Here is a 27386-nt window from a genome sequence, read left to right as displayed (position 1 = left end):
AGCCCCAGCCTGCTCACTAGGGATGCTCTGAAAGCTTGTGCTAGTATTAGTAAGGTTTCTACTAGTATTAGGGGCAATTAAGTGGAGTTCTGTGCATTGGAGGCAGAAATACCCAATTCATGTTTTTCCTGAACCTCAGTTTCCTCATTTGTAAAATAGGGATAATAATCCCTATAGCATGTACTTGACAAGGTGGTCATGAGACCCAAACTAGAAAACATTTTATAAGCTTTAAAACACTATATACATTCAATTATCTTTATCTTTTGATAAGGAGTCATTTTAAAATGATATTAATAGGTACCACTAGTCTAGGTGATCTTGGGTAAGTCTCTCAGCCTTTGTATCATCTGAAAAGTGAGGATAACACTGCCTCCCACAGTGCTGTGAGGATCAAATGGAATAAGATTTGGAAAGTGCTTAGCCCTGTGCTTGGCATATAGTTGGTACTTAATAAATGCTTGTTTCCTTCCTACCTTCCCTTTCTTCCCTTCCTCCCTTTCAACCATCCTTCCTTCTCCCCTCCCTTCCTTCCTTCCTCCCTCCCTCCCTCCCTTCCTTCCTTCCTCCCTCCCTCCCTCTCTTCCTTCCTTCCTCCCTCCCTCTCATCCTTCCTTCCTTCCTTCCTTCCTTCCTTCCTTCCTTCCTTCCTTCCTTCCTTCCTTCCTTCCTTCCTTCCTTCCTTCCTTCCTTCCTTCCTTCTTTCCCTTTTCTCATGTTATTTTAAATTACTTTCCACAATGGTTAGATCAATTCACCACCCCACCAATAAATAGTGCATCATCCTGCCCACCTTTCTACACCATCTCCTGCACTGACCAGTCTCATCTTTTGTCATCTTTGCCAATTTGCAAAGCAGGGGATGAGACCTCAAGGCTGTTTTGATTTGTATTTCACTTATTTTCAGGGATGTGGAGCATTGTTTCATGTGCTTGTTAATACTTTGCGATTCTTCTTTTGAGAACTGTTCTCATCCTTTGCCATTTATCAAATGAGTTTGTGTCTTATGTATTTCTGATAGTTGCCTACATATTGTAGATATCAGACCTTTTATCAGATAATTTCCCACTTGACAGCTTCTGTTCTTATCCTCATTGCATTCATTTTATTCATAAAAAAGTTTTCAATTTCATATAATCAAAATTATCTACTTTATCTTTTGTAATTGCCTTTATCCTTTGTTAACCCTGGGGGGGCAGGGCAGGGCTAAGTGGCTTAGTGAATAGAGCACTGGCCCTGGAGTCAGGAGGACCTGAGTTCAAATCAGGCCTCAGATACTTAACACTTACTAGCCGTGTGACCTTGGGCAAGTCACTTAACCCCAACTGCCCTGCCTTCCCCCTCCAAAAAAACAAAACGAAAACAAACAAACCCAAAAAACAAAAAAAAAAATAATTCATCCCCTACCCATAAATATGTAAGGTCTTTGATCTGGCTGTGTTCACATTGTTTTATGATATAACATCTTTTTAAAATTTAGTTCTTTATTTTTTCCAATTTTTTAAAACATTTTTATTTAAAGTTTTGAGTTCTGAACTTCATTCTTCCCTCCCTCCATCTCTCCCTTTCCTCCATCCCTGAGACAGTAAGCAATCAGATATAGGTTGTATGTGTACAATTATGTAAAATATTTCCATTTTAGTCATTTTGTACAAGAAGACTCAAATAAAAGAAAAAAAATGAAAGAAAGTGAAAATAGTATGCCTCAGTCTGTTTTCAATCACCATCAGTTCTTTCTGTGGAGGTGGATAGTATACTTCATATGATATGACATTTTTAAGATTCAGGTCACATCCATTTTGAGTTTGTTGTAGTATGTGGTATAAGATGTTGTTCTAAAACTAATTTATGCCAGGTTGCTTGCCATCTTTCCTAGAGATTCTTGCCAAATAAGAATTTTTTTCTAAGTAATTTATCTTTTAGGTTTATCAAACACTGAACTATTGAGTTCAGTTATTTCTGCTTCTTCCTCATCTAGTCAATTCCATTGACCTGCTTTTCTATTTTTTAACCAGTACTAAATATTTTTAATAATTACATTTTTGTAACATAGTTTAAAGTCTGGAAGTACTTATTTCCTCATTTTATTCCTACTTTAAAAAATATTTCCCTTGATTTTATGAATCTTTCATTTCTCCAAATGAATGTTACTATCTTGTCTATATCTGTAAAAATATCCCCTTGGTGTTTTAATTGATATAGCACTAAATTCATAAACTAATTTTGGCATATTGTCATTTTTATTATAATGGGATGGCCTATGTATGAGTACTGAATATCCCTTCAGTTAAAGTTGTTTGTTTAATTCTTCAAGGAGCATTTTGTAATTATATCTCTACAGGTATTGATTGTGTTTAAATTGACTCCCAGATACTTTATGCATTTTGTAATTATTTTTAATCAGACTTCCCTTTTTATTATTCCCTACTGGATTTTGTTATTGCTATATAGAAATGTTGTTGATTTTTGTAGATTTGTTTTGTAACCTGCTTTACTGGAGTTATTCATGATTAAAGTGCTTAAAAACAGAAGAGTAGGTCATCCTAATGACTTATTTAACAGATGAGGGAACTGAGGCCCAGAGAGGCTGACTTGCTCAAGGTCACTCAGTTAATAAGTAGTGGCACCAGGATACTAACCCAGTATACACTTAGAACTGTCAGAATTATTTAGAAGATGGAGTAGACTTGCTTCTCTTGACCCCAGGAAGCACAACTAGGATCAGTAATTTGAAGTTATGGTCAGATTTTAACTAAACATGAGAGAAGGAAAAAAAAAACCCTCCTAATAATTAGAACTATCTAAACATGGAATGGATAGTTTTTTTATGTGGTAGGGAATTTCCCACTGTCAGGGTTATTGCAGAAGGGACATACTTTGACTAAAGATTAAGTTAGGTTCCCTCTGTGGTTTCTGCCCTAGCTTATGTTCTGTAAATCTATAATTCAGTGAATGTTATTCTCATCTTTTCTTTCCCCCAGTCTGTGTGGGAAGATCAGTTAAGCCCACCAATCCCACATTTGCCAGACCAGCCCCAAATTTTCTTGTACTAATATATTTGTATGTGTGTGCTTCCCTCCCTCTCCCCTTCTCTACCTTCTCTTCTGCCCCATCCCTATAGCCAGTCAACTGAGGAGGAAGATGTGTTCACTATACCAAGAAGGAGAAGCTCCATTGGCCTGAATGGGATCACAGATGGGGATCCTGGGGCCAGTGGGCCAGGTCTCCGGCCTCTTCGGAGGATTATCTCCATTGAGGAAGATCCCCTGCCTCAGTTTCTGGATAGGCACTCCGAGGGACAGCTGAGTAGATGTCCGGAGGAGGAGGAGAACACTGGGCAGCAGCAAGATGAAAAGAACCGACAAACACCACCCTTGGAACCCACATCTCCTCGAGGACAACCAGTAGGAAAAGAAACCCGGATCCATGTAAGGGGATATTTCATGTTGGCTTGTTTTAACACATCCTTATCTTCTGCTCGTGTCCCATGGCAGCCATCCCATCTCAAAGGATGCAAAGGACAACACAGGAGCTCCACTGAATGCAGCCATGCCCTCACTATCTTCATGTGCCTCATAAAACACGTACCCTTCGGGTTCACCAGTGAGCTTCCTTATATCCCATTCAAGTGATTATTTATAATGCTTTCAGAAAGGCAGTGTAGTACAGTGACTAGCAAGTGACAGCTGTAGTCAGAAAGATCAAAGCTTAAATTCTGCCTCTGAAATATACTGATTGTATGGCCTTAGGTAAGTTGTTTAATAAGAGGTTTTAATCTGCAGAACAATTGTTGATTTGGATTGATAGATTTTCTTACCTCCTACTTGTGCGTGTATACAATAAAATCATGGTTCCAAATACACACTGTGTTTTCAGTTCACAAAGTACTTTTATCAGAATAAGCCTTGAGGTAGTACAATTTTGACTCTGCCTCTCATAATCTCACTACGTAACCTTGAATAAGTCATTTTAGGTTCCAATTACTCATCTCTAAAATGTGGTTGGCCGAGATCATCTCTTCGGACCCTTCTGGTACTAAGATGCTTTGAGAAATACTTTTTTTGGTCCCTTGATAGGAACTCATGCCCCTGATTAGAGACTTCAGGTCCCTGAAGCCTCCACTCACCATTCTAAAGTGCTTTGAACATTTTCCAAAGATCAAAAGATTTAGAGCTAAACAGGACTGTAGTCCAGCCTCCTTCATTTTATAGAGACACAAACTGGGTCTCAGAGAGGAGCCCTGAGAAGCCCAAGACTGTATAGGTAGGCAGAGTCAGGATTTGAACTCAGGTCTTCTAAGGTCCAACCAGATGCTCTGTGTGCATTTTGAGTATTGTTACCGTTTACAACAGAGTTATTGCTATGCTGAAATTTCTCATATATATATATTTGCGTGAGATCTGGGTCATTTTCTCCCGAATATATATAGATACATAGATGTCTCTCCTAATGTTACATGTTGTAGGCATGGAGTAAGGTATGGATTATGTATACCTGGGGCAGGAGCTGTCTGAGAGGCTGGGATCTGTCACTTCCCTTCTCTCAACCTCATTCCTCTTATCTGTAAAATGAAAGGATTGGGCTAAATGATCTCCCAAGTTCTCCTGTGCTCTAAACCCTATGATCCCAAACCCTTGAGGACTGTGGAGATTTTAACTTGGTAACAAATAACCTGGAAAAATGATTGTCAGTTATTGAGCTTTTTGTTCAAAGGTGATGACTAAAAGGGATGGAGTGATGTTTGTGTGATGAAAGTTAGTGGGAGGACTGAGGGGCAAGGTCCTTGTGGAGGAAATATTTTGTCTTTCATTTAAATTCCTGTCATTTACCTTGAATTCTTTCCTAAGTTTTGGTTTCTCCCCAAAAGGCTATGATGATTTTTTTCTACAACTTGAATACATTTACTGTCACATTACAGATTTTTTAATGAGAGGAGCTAATTCCACTGAATCCATTTTTAAGTAGTTCCAAAAGAGGCTTCTCATTTATTCAGGAAGTATTATGCTTGAACTCAGAGGCAGAATGACTGGGTGAGTAAGCAACTTCCTGGAGAGCATGTGTAGACTAGTTAGAAAAGCCCTGAGCTAACACAACTTTTTTTCCTACTGGTTCAGTTCTGCCAATAATTCCTTGTGTGACCCTTTAGTCACTGTTTTACTCTCCTGGGCCTCCGTCTCCCCCTGTGAAAAATGGAGGGTAAAAGTTCCATTCCACCCCCTTATCCTTACTGAACCCAGGACTGGGTAACTTGGGATTAGAGTGATTCGCCTAATGGTTGGGTTCTTAACCTTTCCTATCCTGGAAGTCTACCCGGAAGATGGGGAAGCCCTAAGCTAAGAATTTTAATCTTTTGTTTTTGTTTGTTTTTGTCTTTTGTCATGGCCCTGTTTGGCAGTCTGGTGCTGACTATGAATCCCTAGTCAGAAGAATGTTTTTAAATGCCTAAAGTAAAACATATAACATTACAAAGAATCACATTTATATTGAAATATAGTTATCAAAATTTTTTTTCAGAAATAAGTTCATAGACTCCAGATTAAGAACTTCTTCTACAGACTAAAACAGGGTACAGTGGAAGGGAAGAGATCTCCAGCAATCATAATGGCTCCCATCTATAATGTTTTAAGATTTATAGAACATTTTCCTCATGACGACTCTGTGAAGTAGGTAGTATAAGGGTTTTATATCCAGTTTCATAGCTGAGGAAACTGAGGCTGATAGAAACGACTTTAATAAAAACTAGCCTTTATGTGGTACTTATTATGTGCCAGGCACTGGGCGAAGTGCTTTAAATTATCTCATCGGATCCTCACAACAACCCTAGTGCTATTATTATCATCCCCATTTTACGGAGGGGCACACTGAAGCAAAGAGAGGTTAAGTGACTTGCCCAGGGTCACACAAGTAGTAAGTGTCTGAGGCAGGATTTAAACCTGACACCGTACCATTATTATATGTTAGCTGCCCCCTAATAAGTTCTGCATACAGCTTCATTGTTGAGATAGGTATAGGGCTCCCTGTTCTTTCTGTCTCTAGTAATATAGATAAGGGCAGCTCTCTTTCCTTATCACCAAGCATCATCTTACAATAGAAACAATGATCTGTGATGACTGATACAGGACTGAACAGTTTCTCTCTTTCTCCTTCTCTCCTACACCATAAGGTGTTTAATGTCCTAAGGCCAAAGATAACTCTGTCCTGATCTGCACAGGGAGAATTGATGGGATGATGGGTGGGCCACAGGGCTTTCCAAACTGCGGGCAGACCTATCTACCTCTTTGCAGAAGAAGAACTCTTCCAACTCCAGAGATCGACTCTTCAAGATTGTACTTGTGGGCAATTCTAGCGTGGGGAAGACGTCGTTTCTGAGGCGGTTTTGTGACGACCGATTTACCCCAGGCTCGGCAGCCACCGTTGGTGAGTCCCTCCCCTTAGCAGCTGTTCCGCTGCTTGAAATTTCCTTCCTTTTTTAGAGGATGTGACTTCTCTCCTGGCTCTGATTTCCTTGATGAAATCTCCTTATTTATGTATTTATAGCATTCCTCCCCCTGCCCCCTCCTCCTAGTAGAATTTAAATTCCTTGAAGGTAAGGACTGTTGCATTTTTATCATTACCTCCCATGCCTAGAATAGTACTGAAGGAGCATGGGACCCTAGGATGGGCCCTTCTGCTGGATCTGGAGACAGAAAAAAGCCAAAAGGACAGAATTGGGGAGTGCTTTGATTGGAGGTGCTAGCAGCCTTGTCGATGGGTGGCACATGGTGAGGACAGACTGGGTAGGATGAGTTCCCCCATTAAATGATCAAGCATGGAATAATAGAATCAGAAATTTTAGACCTGGAAGGACTTTGTGGGTCACATATTCAAATATTCTCATTTTGTAGATGAGGGAATTGATGCCAAGACATATTAAATGATGTACCTAACTGCACAGAGTCATCTGAATTGTACCTGGAGGGCCCTTTCCATTGTGCCATCTTGCTTTATGCTTTACACACTGCAGATGACCTTGAGCTACTTAAAGACAGCAGGATCAGCTCTAGGCAAAATTGAAGCTGGAGAGGTTCCTCATCTGAGCCCCTTTCTGGACATCAGAGGTTCCCAAGGTCTTCTGCTTTCACTCTCCTCTGTGACCATGAGCAAATTGCTTCTTTATTTGAGAAATAAAGAAGGGGCAGCTAGGTGGCCCTGGAGTCAGGAGGATCTGAGTTCAAATTTGGGCTCAGAGACTTGACACTTACTAGCTGTGTGACCTTGAGCAAGTCATTTAACCCCAATTGCTTTGCCCACTCCAAAAAAAATAAGGGGCTTGGTTGTGATGACTTAAGGTCCTTTCCACCTCTGAATCTACAACACCATGCATTTGTGGTGCCCAGTATGGAGTAGTGGGGAATCTGGAGTCAGTGTATCTGGGTTTAAATCCCAGCTCTGTCACTGACAACCTGTGTGATTTTGGTTGCTCTGTCAAGAGATGGTGATTCCAACATCCACTGTCACATACCACTTCCAGTGTTCCTCATTGAGCTGGCCTTTGTTCATTTTAATGTTAATCGCTCTGAAGTTTAGGCTTACTTCTTGTCATTCTGTCCTCACTGGAAAACAGCCCGTCATTATTCTCTACTTAAGAATCCTCCTTGACCCATTCCTTTCCCCATTCATCTTCAGGCACTGGCTCTCTCAGTTGGTTCACTCCATGCCTACTACTGTCTTAGGCACTATCCTGAGAGTTGTCTGAAACTATGGCTTGGAAAGAGCTCTTGAATTGGAGTCAGAAGAATTGGTTCAACCGTCGCTTGTTATACCTTTGTGACCTTGAGTACATAATTTATCCTGCCTGGGCTTCTCCTCATCTGTAAAATGAGGCATTGAATTTAGTGGATTTGATTCAGTCCCTATTCTTTCTCAGTAATGGCAGAGAATCACCCAGGGCAAACCAGGCTTGAAGTAGCTATTTTCTCTGTGTCTTTTAAATGATGACAGTTCACATTCATAATGAATTTTGAGGTTTATGAAGTACTTTTCCTTCTAACAACCCTGTGTGAAGTAGGTGGGACAAATATCATTATCACCCTTTTCCAGATGAAGAAACTCAGGCTCAGAGTGATTCACTTATTGTCAGTGATTAGCCTATTGTGAGCTATGGCTAGGTCTCAACTCTGGACTTAGGGCTTTCTTACATGCACACTATTCTTCACAACAAAATGCTCAAAATTTCTCTTTACTTAAATTGTACAATGTGATCTACCTTTCCAAGGCTTTCCTGAATGAACCCACCATTCCCCTCCAGTCCACTCACCAAACATCCACCCAGCCCTTCCCCGCCATGATTTCTACCATTGTGGTAGAATAACATCATTGTCGTTGAATAGCATCAAAATTCTACCAACAGATTGTTCAGGCACAGTCCCATATTAATCAGTCTGCCTTCCTTCATTAGATAGTGAATTCCCTCAAGTGCTCTCAACATTCTGCTGCAGCCACCCCGTAAGCACTCAGTCCAGGCTTGTGGGATTGACTTATTGATTGATTGACTGGCCAACTGACAGTATAAAGAGAAGAACCCCATTAGATTTTCACCAGAGAGTCTTCTGGATCACCTGCAGGGCAGAATGTATTCTCTTGTTTTGTTTTACTTGTGCATATCTCACTGGGCCTGAGATGTAGTTGATTTTCCCTGGCTGGTTAGGTGAACAGATGTTAATGCAGAGGAGTGATGTCATCAGCTGGCGCCATGACAAGCCCTCTCCTGCTTAGGACCCCTCTTCCCCTCCCACTCCCAACACACACTCAAAATTAGGAGCCACCTATGCTCTAAGGAAGGCCTGCACCAATGACAGCCTGCCAAAGAATTTTGGGCAGCCCTTGAAAAATTTACAGGAAAACTTCCTCTACATTTTACACAGACTGCTCAAAATACTTTAGCATACCCACAGGCTGTAAGCAGCCCCCTGGGCTACAGGTTGTGCAGGCCTGCTCTAAGGGACTTAGAACTTATGGTCCAATTTCCAAGATAAAGAAGTCTGAGACAAAACACCTATAGAGAGTAGGCAATGGACAAGTGCCCATATGCCATTCATTCATGGTGTGACATTGGCTAAGTCACAGCTCCTCTCTAGGCCTTTTTTTCTTCACTCATAAAATGAGGGAGTCGGGCTAGGTTATCTTCCGTCTCAACCATTCTTGCATTCTCTCTGCCTGTTGCTCCTCTTTATTCAGCACTGGTTCCTGGTTATTACCCTTCACACAGGCTGCCTTTACTCCTGGCAGAGAGGAGAGCGGGCCCATCCTCCCTCTTGGGAGAGATACAACTTTCTCAGATTCCCAGACTTTTGGCAAATTAAAAATTAAACTATGAATTCATTTCCCAGTTCATTTGAAACTACTCTGATAATAGACAGTTAGCCCTGAGATTTCCCAATTAAAAAAGAAAAATAAAAGCCAGAGCTCAGTGAATTCTCCCAGTCTTGATCCACAGCATACTAAAATAACATTTGTCTTGACCAGAGCCTCCCATACAGCATGTTCTCTGGCCCTCACAACAGCCCCGTGAGTTATAGTAATCGTACAGCTATTACTAACTCCATCTTAGAGATGAAAAAACTGAGATTCAGAAAGTCAGAAATGATTTGCCTAAGCTCACAAGAGATCACAAATGGAAGAGCTAGGTCTAGGCCTCAGGTCTCCCAAGTCCATATCTAGTGTGCCTTCCATTGCACCACCATGTTGATTTTCCATAGCAAAGGACAGAACACTGGGTAAGAGTTTGGAGACCCTAAGCAAATCACAACCTCCCTCATCTTCAGTTTCCTCATTTTAAAAGGGGGTTAGTTGATATCTAACCTGTCTCCTTCAGAGGGAAGTTTTGGTGACCATATGGGATGATGAATGTGAAAACCCTTTGAAAGTATAATTGTAAATGATTGGATTCTTCCTCCTCGGTCTGAATATCAGATTCCTTTGTCTTTGCCCCACTCACTGCCCAACCACACTTTATCCTTGGCCTAGAAGCAACATTAACATTTGATATTTTCATGTGATTACATTTTTGCCATTTACATTATGCTTGGTCCATTTATTGTCTGTCCTCTTTCTTTCATTCTGTGTTGCCCTATTCTATCCTAAGTTATTGGGCTACGAAGCTTAACATCTATGTGATTCTGTGGGAATGGGAAGATACTGGAGATGACTCTTGCCAACTATTAGATCTGGTTCCTTTAAAAAGAAGTTTCAATCTTTCAACATTTCCATATGACCCTGAGGAGTCACATGAGAAAGATTCAGGAAAGAAGAATTTATTGTTCAAGGAACACTTATTTATTCATTGATTGGAAACATTTATTAAACATCTGCTGTAAAAATGGCTTATATTCATGTCAATAGAGCCCTCGATCTGAACTCAGGAAAAGAAATTCAAATCTAGGCCCACACACTTACTAGCTATGTGACCCCATGCAAGTCATTTAACCTGTCTGCCTCAGTTTCCTCACCTGTAAAATGGAGAAAATAATAGTACTTACCTCTCAGGGTTGTTTTGAGGATAAAATGGGATAATATTGATAAAGTACTTTTCAAATCTGAAAATGCTATAGAAATGCTATTGTTATTATACATATTATAAAAATATTATAATATAAATATTATTGCATCTTGTTGGATTTGTACAACAACCCTGTGAAATAGGTGTCACAAGTATTATAGTCTCTACTTTAAAGACATGGAAACTGATACTCAGAACATTTAAGTAACTGCCCCAGGACCACACGGTTAAGTGGCAAAGCCAATTGGAACCCAAAGTCCAGGGCACTTTCCCCAGGGTGACAGTGAACTCTGTGAGATATTGTGAAGTACACCAAGCTGGACAGAACATTGTTTCTGCTCTAAAGAGGTTTACATGCTAAGGTTCCTCTGACCAACACAATTAACCACCCCCTATAATGTCATTTAATATCCTTCATGTTTTTCTGGAACCAATTAACATTGGTTAATATTATTAGGAAGGCTAAAAGATTGGGAGAAAAGTTCTTTTCTTTGAAAGGTTCTGGTGTTGACCCTTACCAAGACATATCCCAAGACATGTGCTCTCTAGGCAGCCCCTATAATGATGACATGGTGTGGATGACCAGGGGTGGGAAGAACATTGTGGGCAGGTATCCCATCTATCTCTAGGCAAAAAATATGAAATTTGATTTTGATTCCTTCTACTTCACTAATACTCCCCATGTATTAGTAGAACTTGGGGTATGACCTCTTTCAGGATGCTTGCATTTCAAGAGAAGACTCCTAAAAAGTCTTCAAGAAGGAAGTTAGTCTTCTCTAACCTTCCTGCTTCCATGAGGGAAGGAGGAAATACAGATTGGGCATGCCGCTTCAGAAAACAATCCCAACTGCTTCATCTCTCCTGAGTCTCCGATTCCTCATCTGTAAGACGGGAGTAGTAGGTGATCTCTGAAGTTCATTTTAGCTCTAAATGTCTGTGATTCTGAAATTCAGGATACAGCCTGTGGCCTATGAACAGGCCCAGGCCAACCCTGACAGACCTTGTTCTTACTTTGCAGGGCTAGATTACCAAGTGAAGATAGTGAAAGTGGACAAATGCCAGGTGGCCTTGCAGCTGTGGGACACAGCTGGGCAGGAGAGGTGAGGAAATGCCCTTTGCTTCCCCACTCTGTGATTCTACATTTCTGATCTCAACTTAGCCTTTTTCCATATTATCGTTTACCTCCTACTCCATGTTGAGTGGTTCTCCAAGAATCTAGCTGAAGATATGGGTTTGTCCACTTCGTTGGGAGGTTGGGGTGGGTGGAATGTTACATTTCTGACAAAGCTGGGGGGACCCATTATCTGCAGGTATCGCTGCATCACCCAGCAGTTCTTCCGCAAGGCAGATGGTGTCATCGTGATGTATGACATCACAGCCAAGCAGACGTTCGTGTCCATCCGCCAGTGGCTGACAAGTGTCGAGGTGAGCTGATACCATTACTTGAGCTCCTAGTAAGTCAGCAAATAGTAGCCACAAGTTCATGGCTGCTTGCTATTCTTTTGCCTCCCTCACTACCTCTTACCTTACCTCAACCCCTAGCTTTCTACCCTCAACCACTCACAATGGTCTTCCTCTCTGCCAGTCAATATCCTTCTCTACTTTTTGCAACCTGGCTCAAAACTTGCCTATTTACACAAACCTTCTCTACCCATCTCTGTCCCCCTCTTTTCTCTGCATCCCCTCCTCCCCTAATATGCTTAATTTATAGTCACCATTAATACAAGAGTATTCTAGAGTTAAAAGACCCTGTAATAAGCTGTGTGATCTTGGCCAAATTATTTTATTTCTCTGGGCCCTGGTTTCCTCATCCACAAAATATTGCTAATACCTACTTCTTGAGGTTGTTGGGAGGATTGTGAGAACATAAAGACAATAGAATTTGGACCCTGTAAAAGACTGTATTCTTATCACTGATTACCATCCTTATTATGTAATCATGTAATAGGTGAAGATAGATCATAGCATAGGGCTCCCAAGATGTCCAGGTAATTAAAGTCTTTAGACAAGGTCCATGAGAGACCCACGTCATGCTGATTCCTTGGTAACTGTAATGAGACTTGATTGTAATAAGTTCATATATTCATTTCTTGGGCAACTAGGTGGTACAGTAGATAGAGTGCCAGGTCTGGGATCAGAAAGACCTGACTTCAAATCTGACTCAGATACTTGCTAGCTGTGTGACCCTGGGCAAGTCACTAACCCTGTTTGCCTCAGTTTCCTCATCTGTAAAATTAGATGGCAAAGGAAACGTCAAACCACTCCAGTAGCTTTGCCAAGAAAACCCAAAACGGGGCATGAAGAATTGGGCATAACTGAAACGACAGAACAACAAAAGATTCATTTGTAGCAGTTATATAGTAACATGTAATATTTGGGCAAGTCACTTCACATTTAGAAATTCAGTTCTCTATACCCTAAAAGGTAGAACAATCTGGTTCTTTGGTCTTTTTTCCTCCATATATTTGCTGTCATTTCTTTTTTGTTGTTGTTTTTTTCCTTTTTTGGAGGTGGGAAGGCAGGGTAATTGGGATTAAGTGACTTGGCCAAGGTCACACAGCTAGGAAGTGTTAAGTGTCTGAGACCACATTTGAACTCAAGTCCTCCTGACTCCAGGGCTATATTCACTGCGGTGCTGTGGTGCTGTATTCACTGCGCCACCTAGCTGCCCCTATTTGTTGTCATTTCAACTTTATTCTAAACTTATCAGGACCAAGGACAGTGTGGGCAAGTCAACTGTGGGCTTCAGTTGCTACATTTGTAAGATGTAAGATGCCAAGTTGTAAGATGGGGGTTGGACCAGATGATGCAAGGTCCCTTCTTGCTTTAAGCAAGATGATTCTTTTCACTGCTTAAGAGGTGATGTGTGTAATAAAAGGACAACAAATGGAGGAAAGATTTTTTAAAAGATCTACAAAGATGTTGATAATAAATTTCTTTTTCACCATCAAGGTCAATAGAGCCATCCCACTTGAACTCTAAGGACAAAGGCCTGGATATGTCTATATGTATAAATAGTAGAAAGAATGTAGAAATAGAATTAAAGAGAACACTAAGGAGAAAGAAGCAGGGGTAGACCAATTGTTCATAAAGGAGATGAATGTTGGAGGTGACAAGATTTTGAGGACTTTGAGAGACTGGCTCACAGAGTCCAGGGCACTTTCCACTAGGCTAGACCGAACTGTACTGGACAATGTAAAAGATACAAAGTTGTATAGAACACTGTTTCTGCTCCAAAGGGCATATGAAAGAAGAGAGACCAAATCCATAGAAAAAAAAGTCTTGGATTGTTTAAGTACTGAAGAAAAAAAAAGACTGAAAGAACATTAACAACTACTAGCCTATATGCCGACTTTACCAACTACATATAATTTTTGTGATAATCCTATAAGCATGTTATCAAGGGCTTCCTTGATGAAAGTATTAGTAGGAAACAGTTAAGTTGTGATATTCTGCAATGGAAAATATCTTTACTGCCAACCAAATGACTGATAGATGTAGAGAATACAAGATCTTGCTCTTATTTTTTTGTTGTTGATTATTTAAAAAATAATAATTAGATTCAATGACACAAAATATAGCCTTAAAGTCTTTCTTTCAACAAAATGTCTCCATGTATGCATTAAAATTTCTAAAAAATACATGAAATAGGAAAAATAAAAATAATCTTCGTAAGCATTCATTAATATTTTTTAAAAATCATAAAATAGGGAGATGTGTGTTTACCAAAGATGTTTGCCATGGTCATGAAGGAATGGGGGAAATAAAGTGTCTATTGAATAGGACTAGATGGTGGGGTCCCCCAGATGCTCCTGTTTATACATAATATTGTATAATTTGAATCAAATGCTGGAGAATCGCAGAGGCGAAGAGAATCAGCATTTATTAAGCATCTACTATGTACAAGGCACAGTCTGAAGTACTTTACCACTATTATCTCATTTGATCCTCATAACAATCCTAGGAAATAGGTAGAAATTCTTGGAGAGATTTTTAACCACTCCAAAGAGTTTGGAAACCTCTAGGAAGAACCACATGAATGGAGAATGTCTCTTTACAGATTATGACATACAGTTAGATGGACAGTCCATAGGGTTTTCCAGCATGAAGAGAGAGACAGACAGACAGAGACAAAGACAGACAGAAAGAGACAGAGTAGAAAAGATATAGGCTGTTCATGAGTGAGTTCATGTACTTGTTTATAAGTGAATGAGTGTGTGGCCATGTGTGTGTGTCCATGTGTGTGTCTTAGTCTACAAATGGATAAGTTAGGCCCAGAATGAAGCAGGAAAACGAGGGCAGGGTAGATTGTCTGTAGGAATTTGCAGAGTTCCTTTCATGATTCCAAACTTCTCCAGGTAACAGAAGCCCATCTTTTTAATGCTATTATTCTCACAATGTTGTCGTATGACTGTGAGTCATAGAACACTCATCGTCTCTGAAGAATAAAAAAATGAGTATCACTCAGAGGGCAGTGGAGAAATGGAAAAGTAAGCAGGCTACATAACCCATTAAAAAAAGAACTTAAGTAGAGTAGAGAATATCATCAGAGAAATGTATGGCAAAGAGAAGTGCGAGTCACATGGCAAGAGTAAGGGATAACTGGAGAATAGGAAGGGAGGGAGGGAAGGAGGCAGAGAGGAAGGATGGAAGGAAGGAAGGAAATGTTGATTAAGTGCCTTCTGTGTTCTAGGCATTATGCTAAGCATGTTATAAATATCTTATTTTGATCCTCACAACAACCCTGAAAAGTAACTGCTATTATTATCCTCATTTTCACAAATGAGGAAAATGAGGCACTCAGAAAAGTGACTTTTTAGTCTAGCTAGAAAGTATCTGAGGCTGAATTCAAACAAAGGTCTTCATGAATCCAGGAAGTGTGTAATAATGCACAATGGTACAAAATATATATTCTATCACACATAGGGTCTGTGCTTATTCGGTATTGTTGACTGACCACAGTTTATCCCCACTTTGTTCAATCATGTCCAGCTCTCTGTGATCCCATGGACAATAGCATGCCAGGCCTGTCTTCACTATCTCTTAAAGTCTGCCCAGTTCATGTTCATCGTTTCCGTGGCACTATCTATGCATCATCTCCTCTGTTATCTCTTTACCTTTTGTCAGTGAGTCCTGTCTTCTCATGATGTGGCCAAAGTATTGAAGCTTCAGCTTCAAAATATGACTTTCCAGTGAATAGTCTGAATTAATTTCTTTAAGTATTGACTGATTCAACCTCTCTCCTTGCTGTCCCAGGGGTTCTCAAAGGGCTTCTCCCAGCACCACGATTCTAAGTGTCGATTCTGCAATGTTCAGTTTTCCTTGCAATCTAACCTTCACAGGCATATGTTTCTACTGGGAAAACCATAGCTTTGGCTATACAGACCTTTGTCAGCAAGGTGATGTCTCTGCTTTTTCAGCATGCTGTCCGGATTTGCCATAGATTTACTTCCAAGGAAGAAGCATCTAAGTTTTATGGCAACATGTAGTTACCATCTACAGTGAACTATGAGCCCAAGAATAAAAAATCTGACACTGCTTTCATGTCTTCTCCCTCTGTTTCCAGGAAGTGGCAGGACAAGTTGCTATGAACTCCCCATGCCCTCAGAAAAATAGTAACTAAGAGAGATCCGAATTTCTGATGCTTCTTACCAAATTCTCTGTGACTTAAGATATTATTTTTCAAAATTGCTGTGGCATCTATGATGATTCATGCATGGAATCCAACAATCTGTAAAGAATTAAAGGCAATAGAGAAGATGCGTGTTGGGTATAAATAGGCTGCAATGGATTGACAATGAAAAATTGTGCGCAAAAAGTGGTGTAACCTAAAAGATATCATCAAAAAAATGGACCAGTCCTGTAGTGAGAGCAAATGATAACAGACATGCAGCTTTTGTCTTCTGTTGGCAAGCACTTCATGTTACCTAGCCTAGAAGGTGAAAAGAGCACTGGTCTTCAATTCAGGAGTGGATTCAAATCCCAGTGCTTCCACTTAGTGTTGAGCAAATCATTTAACTTCCCTGAGTCTCAGTTTTCCCAACTGGAAAATGGAGGCTGTAATATTTTCCTACCTCACCAGGCACGTCATGTGGAAACACCCAGCAAACTTTACAGTGCTTTATGGGTGGTAAGCAGTTAGGATTAGACATGATGTGTGTATTCAGAATAAATACTCATTTCCTCCACTAAAGTCCTAATTAGATGCCTTGTCACAACATCGAGATAACCATCAGTTCTCAAAGCCCAAGTATGCCCATCAGGCTCTAACAGGTCCTATGAAATTGGAAAGTCTTGAACAATGAGCCAGGAAGCTAATTATCCATCTGTCATCCAGCCCAGTTTTTTGGGCTCTTTCTCTTCCCAATACCTAGCACAGTATTTTGTATATTGTAGTGGCTTATTAAATGCTTGTTGAATCATCAAGAATGGAGTTGAATCATCAGAAGGCTGACCACTGAGTAATGCAACTGGAGGGCTGGAATCTGTGCAGGGGTCCCCATGAAATCACAGCTCCTCCATTCAAGCCTTGTGAAGAAAGCAGGAGCTGTGTCATGTGAAGGGAGGCATGCTAAAGGTATGGAACACTGGCATCATTGAGACACTTGTTTTCAAGGCTCCTGAAAAGCTAAGTCAGTCTGCCTTGGCAACCAGCAATCAGAGATGTCAGATGATGTATTAAAACCTGACACCTAATTTGACGGAGGGGGGTACTGGCAAGCAGTTCTTTGTATTTGTATTCTACCATATTTTTCCAAGGAGTTCTAAGTCACTTGAATTGGCAAAGGGAAGACAGAGGGGAAGATCTAATAACAGCCTTCAAGTATTTGAAGAGTTATTATTAAGGGAATGGTGACCAGCTGTTCTTTATTTCTCTCCTCCCCCGAAAGGCAGAACAAGAAGGAATGGGCTTAAATTGCCGCAGGTTATACAGAAGAACAAATGTTCTGCTGGAAAGAGGATTGGAGCAGGTGTCTGGGAATGACTCCCGGAAAGCTTCAAGGCTAAGCTGCACCCCTACCCCAACTCTGCCACTAACTAGCTATGTGACATGGGGGCACTCGCTCACCTCTCTAGAAAATTCTTTGGTTAAGGAGATCCTAATGTTAAGGCTGTCAGAAGTACAATCTTTCTTGGCTGTGCAAGGGTGGATGAGTTTCTGATTATGAAGTGGTTGTTTGGGTTTTTTTCCTCACATTGAACAAAAATCTGCTTTAGCAGAACTTCCTCAACCTTCCATATAATAATCTCTTATAGTCCAAAAACTCTTGTGATCCTTCTCCAAAGCCACAGGGCAGTCTCCATTTAATGTTGTCTCTTTTTCTTGATGAAGAGCTCTCAGGAAAGAGGAAGAACAGGTTTCCACTGCAAGTCTTGGATTTGGATCCTGGATGTACCATTTACTACCTGAGTAGGCTTATACACATACTTTCCTTTCTCTGTGCCTCAGTTTCCTTTCCTGTAAAATGTGGGAATTGGACTAGATGTCCTCTAGGACTCCTTCTGAGTAGCTCTATATCTTGTTTCCTAGCATCGTACTTGTTTATCTCCATCTCCTACCCATCTTCTTTCACTTGCTACCCAATAGACTCTGGCTTCCCTTAGGAATGAGATTAGAAAATTCCCTATAAAAGGAGTCTAAACTTTTGGCTAGACTACTTGCTGTTGATTATTCTCAGTTACATATATTTTTAGTGCATTTCTCATAACTCAAAGCAACTGAAAATCTCTCTGGCCTCTTTCTCCATTGGAGCCTTCCATGCCCACTGGAGTCAAACAGATTGATTTGGCCTAAAAAAACATTTGGTACCTATGCCAGGGAGCTTAATGATTGCTCTCCATACCCCATGCCAAGTTCAGGATGATGGAGCAAAAGGGACCTCAGAGATCATCTGGTTTAACCTATTTATTTTACATATGAGGAAAAAAGAGGCTCAGAGAGGTAGTGACTTGCCCCAGGCCACACAGCAAACTCATGGAAGTGCCAAGATCAGAAACCTAATCTCTGTGCTGTCTCTGTTCTACCTTATGGCCATCCCTGTGTCCAAGAGGCCTCTGTTGGAGACTGCATTTGGTGATACTGAGGTTCCTGGCCTAGCTTCATCCCTACCCTGGCATGGGAAGCAGCCCACTTCTCCTCTCAGATAGCATGCGCAGGGCTGCTTCCCTCACCACTTCCCGGTTGCTAGCTAATCCACATTGCACAGTCTTTGTGAGTGGTGGCACCTTACAGCACAGAACAAAAAATAGCACAGTTGGAGGTTTGGTTTGTTTTTTTCCATGTTCCAAGTTGAGCTTGAAGTGCTGGCAGTTTAGAATGAACTACACAAATAAATCTTGTTTTGACTCATAGTCCAGGGGCTGGATAAATATGGAAACCCCCAAGATATAATTTTGCAGTCATTTTTCCTGAGCATAACAGCACATTTTATTATGCATAGAAATTTTTTTGTTCTTGCTCCAGAGAAACACCGGCACTATCCAGGCTAAATGTTTTTTTCTTGCCTTTCACCAAATATATATTGAAAAACACACACACACATTCACACACGTTCACACCACATCTCCCAAATATAACAACTCCATGTTCTATACCAAAAAGCAGGCTGCCTTTCTGAGTTACAGCCTGTCATCTTTAAAATCAGAAAGAGGCAGGGCTGTGAATTCCAGAGTCTTGTCTTCCATGTTTTTAAAGTTCAAAGAAGACCAACAAAAATTATCATAAAGACAGAAAATCTTCCACATCCTTATGATCTCAAAGCCAGGAGGGATCTCAGTGATCACCTGCTTCAGCCCCCTTATTTTATTATAGAAGAAGCTGAGACCCATTGAGAGGGAACTTACTTGTCCAAGATCTCATGACTAATTATCAGGAGAGATTGACTTGGTATCCATGTTTGCTAAAGAGGATTATACAACTGCTTAAAAAGTTGAGGATTTACAAGGGAGATGTTATTGTTTATCTTTCATTCTAGAAGAGGAACAATGACATCACAAAGGTGATATCTTGACTTGCAAGTGAATTGCATTTAAATGAGGCAGAACTGTTCAAAGTCATTGGCCTCACTCTCTCCTCCACAGTCATGAGAATCTGATGGCAGTCAAAAGTCAAGATAATTGATGATGGTCCAGGATGCAGTGGGTGACCTAGGCCTTTCTAAATTAAAGTCTTTCCAAGGTCTTGGTTTGTCTGAGGCAACACCCATTACAATGACTGAGGGATAGGTAAGAATTGAGACAAAAGGTGGCCCAATTTACCATAAAAAAAAATGATCAATCTTGGAGGGAAAAACCTTTAGAGTTTCTGGCCAGAAGAGAAAACAATTACTATTTATACTCATTCTGAACCATGAAAACCTAGATTTTGGCTTAGTATAAGGAACTGCTTCCTAACATTTCCTTAGGACATATTGGTCTTAAAATAAAATGGACTGTCCCCTAAGGAAGTATGCTCCCTGTCTCTGGTGGCATTTGAACAATATCAAAAAGGAATAAGTGTTAGATTAGATGAATCTGTACTATTGTAAAGAGTATGGGAAGAGCAAATAGAAACTTGTTCATCAAATCACACATAATAGAAGAATAGAACTGGTATCATCATATGATGCTTAAAAGAACATTCTGTGACCTTTATTCACCCTACAGAGAGCAAACTTACAGAATTTACTACTCTAAGGCTTGGGATGAGTTAAAATGTTCAAGGAGGTATATGCTTAAGGAAGGTATGTATAAATTAATGAATGATGGACCTATAAGAGTTTCCTAAGGGAAATGAGAAGTGGGAGAGGGGATGGGGAAGGTAGATAAGTGTGGTAGTGGGTAGAGGGGGTGGGGGAATGCGTTAGTTTTGAAATTGATGTAATAGGAGGAAACTATTGGCCCACAGTCTATCTACTGGGGCCATGATCAGAGATAGAATTTTGGGTTAGTAGGACTATGGCTCTGGTGTCAATGGTATGGAAGTTGGGAAAGACCTCACAGATCATTTAGTCCAACCCTATCAGGAAAATGAGGCCAAGATAAATGATATAGCTTGTCCAGAGTCACACAGTGGCAGAATCTATAATTGATCCTATGTTCTCCGAACCCAACATATGGTGTTCCTCTGATACTTAATTGTTCCAGAAACATGGACAAGTAATTTTACCTTCCTGAACCTTAATTTCTTCATCTGCAAAATTACCCTAGTAGTACTTCATTGCTTCCCTAATAGGGTTGTTATGAAGAAAATATTTTGCAAACATAGAAGTGCCATAGAAATATGAGCTTTCCAGAGATGGGAAGACAGAAATGTTGAGAAGTAAGAAAGTAAGATTGAAGTGCAAATTGTTGTGTAATGGAAGGAGAACAGGGTTTATACTTGGAAAGCCTGGGTTCATATTCTAACTTTGCCACTTCCTATGTGACTTTGGGCAAATAATTTAATCCTGTTGAATCTTGGTTTCCTCATCTTTAAATAAGAAAGTAAAATTTGATGATTTTTTTACTTCCGACTTCCATGAAGAGTATATTGTGAGAGAAGTAGGAGGACTTGAACTAAATTAGAAAGAAAAGAAAACTGTATTGATGATTTCAATGGGGTTCAGAGGGTAGAACTCAGAGAATTTGGTCCTGTGAAAAAGACCAGAGATTGAATTTCAGAAGAAGTTTGTGCAAACTTGGGAGAATGCAAAGAAAATTTAAAGAACAATTTCCAGGTTGAGACTCCACTTTGGGCTTCAGTGAGAGAGATTGGTGAAGAAGGATGAGATTAAGGAGTAGAGCCCTGGAGAGGAAGACTCTAGAATTGGCAAAGAAAAATAAGTAAGATGAGGTAAAGCAGAATGAATTGCTGGGTAATTTGGGAGAGTCATTTAGAGAGTGAGGCAAGTTAATGAAATAGACAGGAGTTTGGGAGGAGGAGGAGGAGGAGAAAAAGTGGGTAAGGCTGTGGATTGTTGAGAATAAAAGAAAGAAAGTTGGGTGGAACTTGTCAAGTTACTAAAATGTAACTAAAAGCTATACAAAGGTTTTAACCAGATGTTTAGGGGCAAAATGTAAATAGGTAATTCAAAAACTAAGGCTAATAATTTCAGCTACTATGGCAAGCAGGCTAAATTTTGTGATGTGATGTAATAGCTCCCAAAGCTAATGTGATATTGGATTGCATTAGGAAAGACATCAGTTCCAGGAATAAGAAGGTGATAGTTCCGCTGGACTCTTCCATGTGACAGTTCTTGAATATTGTGGTCATTTCTGGTTGCCACATTTAGGAAGGACATTCATAAGATGGAGGGGCAACCAGAAGGGTAAAGGGCCTTTGAAGGAACTGGGGACCTTTAGCTTGGGGAAAAGGATCCATGGAGGTGGTGTTGGAGGACATGATAGCTGTCTTTATGTATGGCTGAATCTCATCTAATAGTCATAATAATTTTAAGTTTAATTCACAGTTATACCTGAAGATCCTCAGTAAACTCTTAATGGTTATATGCAATGATACAGTCAGTTTTGTTGAGTTTCAATAGTTTAAAATAATACATAACAGAATGGGGAGTTAGAGCCCAGAGAGACTGAGAGACTATTTCAAAAGGGCCTACAGTAAAATACTACACAGCACCATCTTCTACTAAGTACAAGGTGTTCCAAAAGTCTTAGTGTAGTAGAAAGCTTTCTTAGTGGAAAGCTATCAGGAGAGCTGTCTTGTCCTGTTTGCTCCCAGAGAACAGTAAGTAGAAGCTAAAAGGAGGCAAATTTAGGCTCAATATCAGAATAAACTTTATAACAATTAGAGTTGTCCAAAAGACAAAATAGACTGATTTAAGAGGTAGTGGGTTCCCTACTCATTGATTATGTTCTAATAATGAAAATCTTTCAAGATCTGAGTTAGACTACCAGGGATGGGGAACCTGTGGCCTCCAGGTCACATGTGACCCTTTAGGTTCTCAAGCACTTGAGGACCTAGAGGGCCACATGTGACCTTCAGGCCACAGATTCCCTACTCATGGAAGATGGTCACTAAGGTTCCTTCTCATTTTTAATGTACATTTTAAACCTTCATGTTTGAGGTTGACAAAGTCCATAGGAGAGCTTTAAGTAGAGAGGCATAGATCTAGAACTGGAAGGAATCTCAGAAGCCATTTTATCCAACCACCTATGTTTTACAGATGAGGAAACTGAGGTACACAGAAGTTAAGTGGCTTGCCAGGGATCACACAGCTATTATGTATCAGAAGGAGGGTTTGAATTCAATTCTTCCTGCCTCCAAGCCCAGTGTTCTCTCCACTGTGCCACATTGCCTCTAGGTTAGATAATCACTTGTTGAGAATGTTGTATCTAATATTACTTTTGGACGTGGCTTAGACTGCATGGATGCTAGGGTTCCAACTCTAAATTCTTTTTTTAATCAAGTGCTTTATTAACTTCTAGTTTACATCATTTATTTCTGCAAGATTTCGAGTTACAAATTTTCTCTCCGTTTTTCCCCTACCCACCACCCCAAAATAGCAATCCCACTGGATATCCCTCCTCCAATCTGCTCTCTCCCATATATTCTCCCATACCCCCTCCGACTTTCCAGTAGGGCATGGTGGATCTCTATACCCCAGTGCCTGTATATCTTATTTCCCAGTTACATGTAAAATAATATTAATAATAGTATATATATATATATATATATAATATTTGATTTTAAAACTTTGAATTCCAGATTCATTCCCTTCCTCCCTTGTCACCCACCCTTACTGGGAAGATAAGCAATTCAGTATAGGTTGTACATATGTAGCTAATGCAAAACATTACCATAGTGGATATATTGTAAAAAAACTGAGTATATTTCCCTCCCTCCTATCCCACATCCCACTTGTTCTATTCTCTACTTTGATCCTGACACTTTTCAAAAGTGGGTGCTTCCAACTTCCCTACCCCCTAGCCTGCCCTCCCTTCCATCATCCTCCCTCTCATCACCTTCCCCCCTACTCTCCTATAGGGTAAGATACCCTATTTAGTGTGTATGTCATTCCCTCCCTAAGCCAAATTTAATGAGAATAAGGTTGACCCATTCCCTTTTGCCTTCCTTTTCTTCTCCTCCATTGTAACCATTGTCCCTTGTCTCTTCTATATGAGTTTACCCCATTCTGTCTCTCCTCATCTCCTCTCATTGTATTCCTCTCTCACCTCTTAATTTCACCTTTTAAGTATCATCCCTTCCTATTAAATTGGTCCTGTGCTCTCTATCTATGTATACCTGTACACATATATACACACATTCACACATCCATATGCCCTCCCATATAGACATACATATATATATATATATATATATTTATACATATACATATGTATATATATATAGATGCATTTCTATTCCCTTCAACTATTCTCATACTGAGAAAAGTTTCGTCAGTTACAATTATCATTTTTCCTTATAGGGATATAAATAGTCTAACTTTGATAAGTTCCTTATTATTTCTTTTCCCTGTTTACATTCTCATGTTTGCTTCTTGTATCTGAATGTCAAATTTTCTATTCAACTCTGGTTTTTTCATCAAGAATGCTTGAAAGTCCTCTATTCTACCAAATGACCATATTTTCCCCTGAAACATGATACTCAGTTTTGCTGGGTAGGTGATTCTTGGTTTTAATTCCAGCTCCTTTGACCTCCATAATATCATATTCCAAGCCATTTGATCCCTCAGCATGAAAGCTGCCAGATCCTGTGCTATCCTGATTGTGTTTCCACAATATTCAAATTGTTTCTTCCTGGCTGCTTGTAATATTTTCTCCTTGATCTGGGAATTCCAGAACGTGGCTATAATATTCCTAGGAGTTTTCATTTTGGGATCTTTTTCAGGAGGTGATGAGTGGATTCTTTCAACCTCATTTTGCCCTCTGGTTCTAAAACATCAGGTCAATTTTCCTTGAGAACTTCCTGGAGGATTATTTCTAGGTTCTATTTTTGATCATGGCTTTCAGGTAGTCCAATAATTTTTAAATTATCTCTCCTGGATCTATTTTCCAGGTCAGTGGTTTTCCCAATGAGATATTTCACATTGCCTCCTATTTTTTCATTTGTTTGGATCTGTTTAATAGTATTTTGCTTTCTCATAAAGTCATTAGCTTCCATTTGCTCCAATCTAATTCTGAAGGATGATTCTCTTCATTGAGCTTTTGAGATTCTTTCTCCATCTAGCAAATTAGACTTTTTAAGGCATTGTTCTCCTCATTGGCTTTTTGAGCCTCTTTTGCTGTTTGGGTTAATCTATTTTTTAAGGTGTTATTTTCTTCAGTCAGGTTGTTGACTCTCATTTCATAATTTTCTTGCATCATTCTCATTTCTCTTCCCAATTTTTTCTCCACTTCTCTTATTTGGTTTTCAAAATCCTTTTTAAGTTCCTCTATGGCCTATAAGCAGTTCATATTTTTCTTGTAAGCTTTTGGTGCAGGATTTCTGACTTTGCTGTCTTCCTTGTGTTCCATGCTTTGATCCTTTTTGTCCCCAAAATAGGAGTATAAAGTTGCATTCCTCTGCTTGCTTTGCTTCCCTCGTTTGCTCATGTTGCCACTCAATTATTTGACTTTTGGCTTTTTGCCATAGCAGAACTCTGCTACCAGACAGGGGAGCTTCATACCAATCACTGGGGTTTTCTCGGCTGCCGAATGTATTAGAATGTATTAGCCCTCTCTGAAGCCTCCACACATTCTGGCAAGCTGGTCGCACACCCCAGGACCTCCACCCTAGACAGCAATCCTGATCCAAACAGGTTAAAGCAAGAGTGATTACCCCTCAGACTGGTGGCTTGGTCCCCCTATGATTTGCAGGCCAGGAACTGAAGCTGCCACGTGGCTGCGGCTGCCTGGCCACCAGGCCTCAGCTGCTTTTCGCCCCAGGGGCAAAAGCCAATAGCACTCCTGAACTACTGGATCCCAAAGTCCACACTGCACTGACCTCTCACTTTGTCCTTAGCATCTATGTGTTGATAATTCTGTAAACTTCCACAGCTGCCAGTAATCTGAGGTCCCTCCACCCAGCACTGCTCAGGTGGCCCTGAGGCTAAAGCCTCCCACAGGCCTGGGCTCAGCTCCCAGAACACTGCACTGACCACTTCCTGCCGGCTTGCCAGGCTGTCCTCAGAGGGAGATTAGCTTCTCTGTGTCATTTTGTGGGTTTTGTAGCTCCAAAGTTTCTTCAGAGTCACCTTTTACATGAATGGGAGGAGGTGGGAGCCAGAGCCCCACAGAAATCCTGTTTTTGCTCCGCCATCTTGACTCTGCCCCCCCCCCCACTCTAAATTCTGCAATGTTGTTGATCTCTGAAATCAGCTCTGAACTTTCATAAAGACTGTAACATATCATTGGGGTAACGTGACATGGAAGCATTGTGATTAATAGAGTGCCAGATAGCAAGGAGTGGTAACTGTGCTATAAGAATGAGAAATCAGGGGAAATTACAAAGTATTCCAAACATCTTAGTGCAGTTTTAAAATTAGGTCATTAAAGCTTAAAGCTACACTGAGACTTTTGGGACACCTTGTACTTAGTGGAAGATGGTGCTACGTAGTATTTTATTGTAGGTCCTTTTGGAACAGTCTCTCAGTCTCTCTGGGCCCTAACTCCCCATTCTGTTATGTATTATTTTAAACCACTGAAACTCAACAAAATTGACAGTATTATTGCATATAACCATTGAGTTCATTGAGGATCTTCAGGTGTAATTGTGAATTAAAATTAAAATTATGATGTCTGTTAGATGAGATTCAGCCATTTATTTGGAATTATGGTGATTATTAAAGGAATCCATGAAAATATCAGGCTTTGTAGCTTCTGTGACTCCATAACACCTCTATATAGTTTTTTTCCTTTTAAATTTTAATTTCAGTTGCTAGGAATTAGCATAAGTTGTCAAATAAGTATTAAAGTGCTAATTAGATCTTTCACAAAGCAAAAATAATAGGCTGCCTAGGGTTATTAAATATGGACATTATCATTTTTATTCACATTGTATTTCAACTTACTAGAATTTTTCAAATTTCAAATAAAGCCTTGTGGGTTTAGGGAAGTGAATACACAGATATTCTGTCCTAAACTTTAGCTATAGGAGCTTTATTGGAAAGTGGCCATCATGCCAATGTATTACATAATTACCTTACATTAACTCTTTAAATAGAATAATGATAATTATATAATATTACATTAATAGCAATGTAACATTGTTATAATGATTTTTTGAAAAACAAGTTACATTTAACCTCTTTAAGGTTTACAAATCTCTTAGCACCAGCACAGTTCCAGACACATGGGTACTTTAAAAGTTGTTCATTGATTTTTCACAGTAATCTTCAGAAGAGTTCAGAGAGCTCCAGTGGCTTGTAGAATCTTGACAATTAGAACTGAAAAGAACCATAGAGGACATCTAGGCTTCATTGTACAGACTTACCTACCCACGGTCATACTTGAGCTCCAGTCTGCTGACTCTAAGCATGGAGCCCTTAGAAATCACAAATGGCTTTTTCTGGATGGGGTTCCTTTTAGACTCTGGCAGTCCAGAAACTAAATAGCTGCAGAGCCCCAAGTGATGCCTTCTGCTAAGTGTACTGATATTTATGTCCTGAGGAATAAGCATCCATCAGGACAGCCCTCTGGAAAAGTTCCTGAGAGGGCAGCTGCAAACCTGTATGGACTCCCTGGACCCTTACTGTTTACTGCCTAGAGACCTGGTGGCTCTGTGTCTCTAGGAATGTCTTGGGCTTACCTTGAAGGTGTGGGGTATGGAGCATCCACAGCTTCACAGGACCCCAGTTGAACCATGTGGCATTGTCTGAAAGTATATAACCTAGGTTACATTGCCTGTCTTCCCCCTGCCCCTAGGTTATGC

At 40.2% G+C, this 27386-nt stretch overlaps 1 protein-coding gene across 1 annotated transcript in view; it reads left to right on the top strand.

The window, feature by feature from the left end:
• CRACR2A (calcium release activated channel regulator 2A) overlaps window positions 1–27386 on the top strand; it is a 186599-nt gene that overhangs the window by 149495 nt on the left and 9718 nt on the right. The window contains exons 12-15 of the mRNA XM_069101435.1: window positions 3122–3428; window positions 6285–6417; window positions 11556–11637; window positions 11848–11962. Of these exons, the coding sequence (XP_068957536.1) occupies window positions 3122–3428; window positions 6285–6417; window positions 11556–11637; window positions 11848–11962 (637 nt within the window). The remainder of the gene's footprint in view (window positions 1–3121; window positions 3429–6284; window positions 6418–11555; window positions 11638–11847; window positions 11963–27386) is intronic.

The sequence above is a fragment of the Petaurus breviceps genome, unplaced genomic scaffold (genome assembly GCF_028583685.1).
Source record: "Petaurus breviceps papuanus isolate PSGF00001 unplaced genomic scaffold, PetGlider_PUasm1.0 470, whole genome shotgun sequence".
NCBI classification, from domain to species: domain Eukaryota; kingdom Metazoa; phylum Chordata; class Mammalia; order Diprotodontia; family Petauridae; genus Petaurus; species Petaurus breviceps.
This window is presented reverse-complemented; position numbering and strand designations above follow the sequence as displayed.